The sequence below is a fragment of the Crotalus tigris genome, unplaced genomic scaffold, assembly GCF_016545835.1.
Source record: "Crotalus tigris isolate CLP2741 ecotype Arizona unplaced genomic scaffold, ASM1654583v1 scf7180000024401.5802323, whole genome shotgun sequence".
Taxonomy (NCBI): domain Eukaryota; kingdom Metazoa; phylum Chordata; class Lepidosauria; order Squamata; family Viperidae; genus Crotalus; species Crotalus tigris.
In genome coordinates this window covers 2836421-2842420 of record NW_024100569.1, presented here as the reverse complement: position 1 = coordinate 2842420, position 6000 = coordinate 2836421, and the positions used below count along the sequence as shown (strand labels likewise).

Genomic DNA, 6000 nt, shown 5'->3' with positions numbered 1-6000 from the left:
ATGGCGGAAAAAGGGCTGGCGATCTCGACAAGCAGATTGGGGAACACTTTTGCATTTAGACAGAATATATATGTGTCTCTATTTTTTTCCACATTTGGGGGAAACGGGAGACGACGGCAGTTTTTCTAATTTTTTTTTTTAAAGAAATTATTCTTGGTTGGATGGTGGCTTCGGTTCTTTTCTTTCCTTTTAAATTTGGAAAAGGAATTTAGTTTTACGCCCCGTTTGAAGAACGCAAAATGTCAACTACCTTTCCAGGACTCGTCCACGATGCGGAGGTATTTTGTGTGTGTGGGCGCGCGGGGGTGTGCGCGTGTGAGTGTGTGTGTGTGTGCGTGTATGCTTATGCATGTGTGTGTTCGAACGAGCCTCTATGTGTGCGCGTGTGTGCGGCTGGGTTTTTCTTCTCTTTCTCTCGCGCACGCTTTCTTTTTTGTGTATGTATGTTAATCCACACTGGACCGTTACATTTAATTATAATCCGGCTTCAGAAAGAACTTGGGGAAGGAAAGAGCGAAAATTCGTTATGACATCTGTCGCCGGGAACAGGCAAGGGGCAAAACCACTGCCGCATTCAAACGGCTGCCCGGACCAAAACAGGCTGTGCGGCGCGAGAATGTGCTGAAATGTTGGCCACGCTGGAAAAAGTAGTCCGAGAGACAGCTGGGAACCTGGGAGCCCAGCAACCCACAACTCCCCTCCAGACTGTCGGAAGGGGAGGTTTGGGTTTGGGCTTGTGACTGGACGGGACAGAGATGTTTTTAATCAGAAGGGGTAAAGCCATTTCGAGAGCCTCTGTACAGAGCAGTGGAACCTGCGCTCCAAATGAGGGGCCCTGCTTTTTTAGCCAGGGAGTCAGGATCCGAAAAGGCGTCGATCTGCTCCTGAGATGGGACGGGGGAGGGGGAACGGAGCGGCTTTTGCGTTGGGCGAATTCGCCAAAGCAACCGCGGCGAACGCGGGGAAGGAGCGACTTTTTGGCCAGGCGGTGCTGATTCTGGCTTTCAGGCGCAGGATTTACTCTTCTCCCCCCCCCCCCAACACACACACACGCACGCTTTGATTTTGTCCCCCTCCTTGAAAACAGAAACCAAAGCAAAGAGTAGCTCAGAGCTGCCCGGCATCAGCCCAAGGTATAGGCGAGGGCCAAGGCGAAGGAAACCGGGCTGGGGGCGGGGGGGGAGCGTTAGACAGGACGGGGTACTTCGGGCCGCCCCGCTTTTCCCCCCATGCCCGGCCTGCCAACCCTGGGTTACCTTTTCCATTCTGCTTTTTCAGATACGTCACGATGGATCAAACAGTTACCGTTTGATGCAGCTGGGATGCTTGGAGTCAGTGGCCAACTCCACCGTCGCCTACTCTTCCTCGTCGCCGCTCACCTATTCCACCACCGGCACTGAGTTCGCCACCCCCTATTTCTCCGCCAACCACCAGTACACTCCCCTACACCACCAGTCCTTCCACTACGAGTTCCAACACAGCCACCCGGCGGTTAACCCCGACGCCTACTCCTTGAATTCGCTCCACCACTCGCAGCAATACTATCAGCAGATCCACCATGGAGAACCCGCCGACTTCATCAATTTGCACAACGCCCGGGCGCTCAAGTCCTCCTGCTTGGACGAGCAGAGGCGCGAACTCGGGTGTTTAGACGCCTACCGCCGGCACGACCTCTCTCTCATGAGCCATGGCACCCAATATGGGATGCATCCCGATCAAAGGCTCCTGCCGGGACCAAGCCTTGGGCTGGCGGCCACGGGAGCGGACGATTTGCAGGTAAATGGCATGCGCTTCCTGGGCGCGCGGAATCGCCCCGATCCTTCTCTACTTCCTCTCCCTGACGCCTTGCTTCTCGTGCTCTGGATCGGGATCTTCCAGCCCTGCCCTGCCCTGCCCTGCCCAGACAGACAGACTAGCACTCCCTCGTCCGCAGCCCTGTCCTACGAGGACAGAGGATCCAGCCTAAGGGTCAGGCAGGACGCGTCGCGTTTCCCAGAAAAAGAAAAAGAAAAAAAAAAATCCGCCCTCCTCCAGGGAACGTTAAACACAGAAAGGTAGACTTCCTATTAAGTCCCCGAATGAGGAAACGGCCAAAGATTACCGAACAAGACCAGACGTGTAACTAGCAGTAGCAGGAAACAAACTCTGAAAGTAACGCCGGGTGAGACTGTATCTGAACTCCGAGTCCAGCCAATTTCTTTTGCTTAAATCTTTTCCTGGCCTTAACAACGGCGGGAGTTTCTTTCTATGGGCGCCTTAGAAACGTAAACAATAAAAGACCTCCCTACATTTCGGCTTACCTCTCAGCTCTGCCTACCTGTTTATTTTTGCTTACACAAACATATTTTTCCCCGCCGTGAAACGGCTACAGCTGATAAAAGTGAATTCTGGTTACCGCGCTTGACACCGCGATTATTTAATGTCCCGCTTCTCTTATCACTATTTCTTCCCTCAAACTATATAAATTATAACCGTCTTCTGTTAAATTATTCCTTCTAAAGATGTTAAAAAGTGGTTCTATTTTCAGTGAAAAACAGAGAAGAAGTTTTAAGCCGAAAGGGAAAACCGACGGGTTAATATGCTAACTAAACGAAAGCCTCTCACCCTCATACACGGCGGAATCTCCACAAGAATAAAATCCTCGGGGGCCGTAAACTCCTTAAAACCTGACTTTCTGCGCTGAAACTCACTCGATAATTTTCTACGCGTCTGTTGCCCCCTTCCCACCCACCCCCGTTCCGTTTTCAACAAGAGCTTCCCTTATGTTCCCCCTTCTCCAAATCTGCCATTCACTGTGTAGCTTCGCTAAGACCTATTTACTCCCCTTTTTTATAACCACGTCTGCTGCTGATTTTTTTTAGCTGTACATTTTTTCTATGCCAAGCACAAAGCCTTGTATTTTTTTTTCAAAAGAAGGGATTAGCGTCGTTTGCAAGGAAACCCACAATGCGTAAACCCTGTGCGAGAAAGCACCATAGTTTATCCAATTTTCGACTTAGTGCCGTTCAACTGGTCACTTGTGCAATGTCATCCGACCAAACAACGTTTTCCCCCCTTTGACCCTCCCTTTTCCCTCTCCAGGAAGGAGACAGCAGATTCATTTGGAAGAATCATTTCCATTTTTTTTTTAAAAAAAAATTGTTTTGTTTCTAGCTAAGAAAGGAGAAAATAAGACCAACCTTCTCTCCTTTAAATAGGTATGCTTCTCTCTCTCTCTCTCTCTCTCCCCCCCCCCTCTCTCTCTCTGTGTGCTCATTGGGTAGTTGATCTATGCAAGATTGTTAAAAAGCTCAGCTCAACAAAACGTTTCTCTGATTCTTCAATTGTACTTGCAGCCTGGCCAACGTTCTAATCAGGATACAGAAATGCTGGTTTGTTTGGATCATGCCATCATGGCTACTTCCTTAGTTGCAAATCAGGAACAGAAGTACAAAAAGAGAGACGGGACTCCTGTAACTTATTTATATAGCTCTACCTTGTTGATGCTTTGTTCATTTCACTTCCAGGTTTTATAGGAGCAAATAATCAGATTTATGACCCAAAGTCATAAAGATCCAAAGTGAAAGGACTCAATAAGAGTGTTACTCTCAAGTCTTTCAGTCTCTTTTCTTTTTTCTTTTTTTTCCATCTCCTCCTCCCCCTTCTTTTCCACTTTCCTCATCAACATATGTCTCATTTCTAATGCAACAAATGTAAATATACTTTCCCCTGCTCAGAATGTTAAGTGAAAGTCCAATAGTTTGGAAGGCTGTTTAAGTCAGCCTAACAGATGCAAGGATTCTTGGAACCACGGTGGACATCTTTCAATCCCCTAAAAAGATTTTCCATGGGCAACAAAAGAAACTGTCACACCTTTTCCCATCATTGCTTTAATTTATGCTCAGTCGCCCAGTTTTGTCCATATTGATTTCATAATCACTTTAAGGCAGAACATTTAAACTCAAAAGAGGCCTTGGAAAAGGAGGGATTTTTCAGGCCAGCATCAAGAGGGTGAAAAAGGGGGTGGGGTGAAGGATCATAAAGGTTGCTTTTGTAAAAGGTTTTTTTTGGGGGGGGGGGGTATGATTATTATGTACCAATTCTTCCTCCACATGAACTTAATTAATCACAAACTGCTGTGTAGGTGAAATGCCTTTAAAAGCTTATTCCATACTTAAAACCTGATTTGTTTGTGGAGGAAAGTATGTGTCTTTGTTGAAATTTGCTGTACTAAAAGGGAATTGGGAGATGTAGTTGGACAGAGCATATAAGTACGCACAATGTACACACGTAAGGAAAGGGGTTTTTTAAAAAAAATTCAGAGTTTTCTCTTGCATCTTAAGACAGACAGTGATGCTCACATTATATACTTCTATGGGCAGTACCTAATCTGTCTTGGTCATTTTCCTGTTCAATTTAAGACTAGAACTATATTGTTTAGAAGCATCCATTTTTATATGGGCACATCCCTCCAATTTAACTCCATTCTCAGATGTGTCCATGGTCTTTTTCTAATTTGATTCACTGTTGGCAATTTTGTGACACAGAGATGCTACATTTCCAGAGGCCCTGCATATTTTGTATGCACAAATAGGCAGAGAGTCACTTTCATTTTCATTTTAATTTTTTTTTTCATGTGCCAAATATCCCTTCGGCAAGTTCTGTCTGTGTCCATGCTACTTGCTTCCTCTTTGTCTGCCTGCCAATCAATCAGTCTGTCAAAGAACTGTCATATTAGAGAACAGAAAAAAGAAGAAAAAGACAGGGCTTATTTGTTTTGAGCACAAGCTGTGCTTTTCTAAGGTTTCTCCTTCCCATCTCACAATTCCAAAGGAGCGTTATTGTATCCATTGCAAAGACTGCAGCTTCTGCTAAAATCCCAACCATTTCAGCCTTGCAGCTGTGCATTTTACCTGCGTGGATTTTTTAATCTGATTTTTCTCTTCTTTATTCAAGGGTTCGGTGGAGGCCCAGTGTGGGCTAGTACTGAATGGACAAGGTGGGGTGATAAGGAGAGGTAAGCAATTTTTTAAAATAGATATATGTGCATATATCTCCTCTTTGCCTCCCACTAAAAAAAAAACAAAAAAACCAAGTCGTTTGTCTATAACCTGAAACTTGGGACCAGCTTTGTGGGGCAAGCCAGGTGTCCAAAATTTAGTTTTAAAAAGCATTTGGGGACCTTGTCTGTCTTTTGCACTCCTGTAACACTCTCTCCCCTTTCGCTCTCCATCAGTGGAATCTTGTAAGAAATCTCAGAAATCATACTGATGACGGGGGGGGGGGAAGCAGATTTAAATGATCCGTATTGCTTGGAGGGCTTTTGAATTCAGACATGGCCATATTGAAGTGGAAGGTTCAAGAATGAAAGAAACACCTGCTCTCTTTACGACTTAATACGTGATGTTGTGTTGACCTTTTTTCCGCCTGCTGGCTCCGTTTCACTGTTTTGGTAAGTGTCTTGTAGCCTTCCGGTCATGCTTGTGGCTGGAACAACTTGCACCAGAAAACAGAAAGCCAGGGGAAGGAACGTGATGGTTGTTAGCAATTCAATAAATTCTACTTAAAATCGAAGGCAGTGTTTGCAAATGAACATATTGGCAGGTGCAGGAAAAGTGCAGCACCAGTCACAGATTGGGGAGTTTCTGCAGTCCAAATTCTATATTCCTATCTTTGTGATTTAAGTGCATGGAGATATATTTGTTTGAATAGGAGGTGTCATTTCATGTTCTTATGTCACCATTATTTTAATAGACATAAGAGTTACTTTGTCAGAAGGATTAGAATGAAGCAGAAGGAAAATATCAGAGCCAAACCTGTTTCAACGTTATCGTGATGTGAAATATATTTGAACGAAAAGGGGACTTTTAACTTTCATAAATTGTAGAGAATGAGGTGATCTCCTTTTCCCACTAATCCACTCCACAAGGTCTGGAATTCACAACTAGAAATGGGGAGAGACAACCTTTAATTGTTGGGTTGGAATTTATGCCAGGTTTATTAGGCTTTTAATTACTCCTA

The 6000-nt window shown here is 45.1% G+C and overlaps 1 protein-coding gene across 1 annotated transcript in view; it reads left to right on the top strand.

Annotated features, from left to right (window-relative positions):
• The first annotated feature begins 1216 nt into the window (after nt 1-1216).
• Nucleotides 1217-6000, top strand: part of TFAP2D (transcription factor AP-2 delta) — a 42394-nt gene continuing 37610 nt past the window's right edge. The window contains exons 1-2 of the mRNA XM_039329662.1: nt 1217-1776; nt 4936-4996. Coding sequence (XP_039185596.1) covers nt 1312-1776; nt 4936-4996 — 526 coding nt within the window. The 5' untranslated portion in view covers nt 1217-1311. The remainder of the gene's footprint in view (nt 1777-4935; nt 4997-6000) is intronic.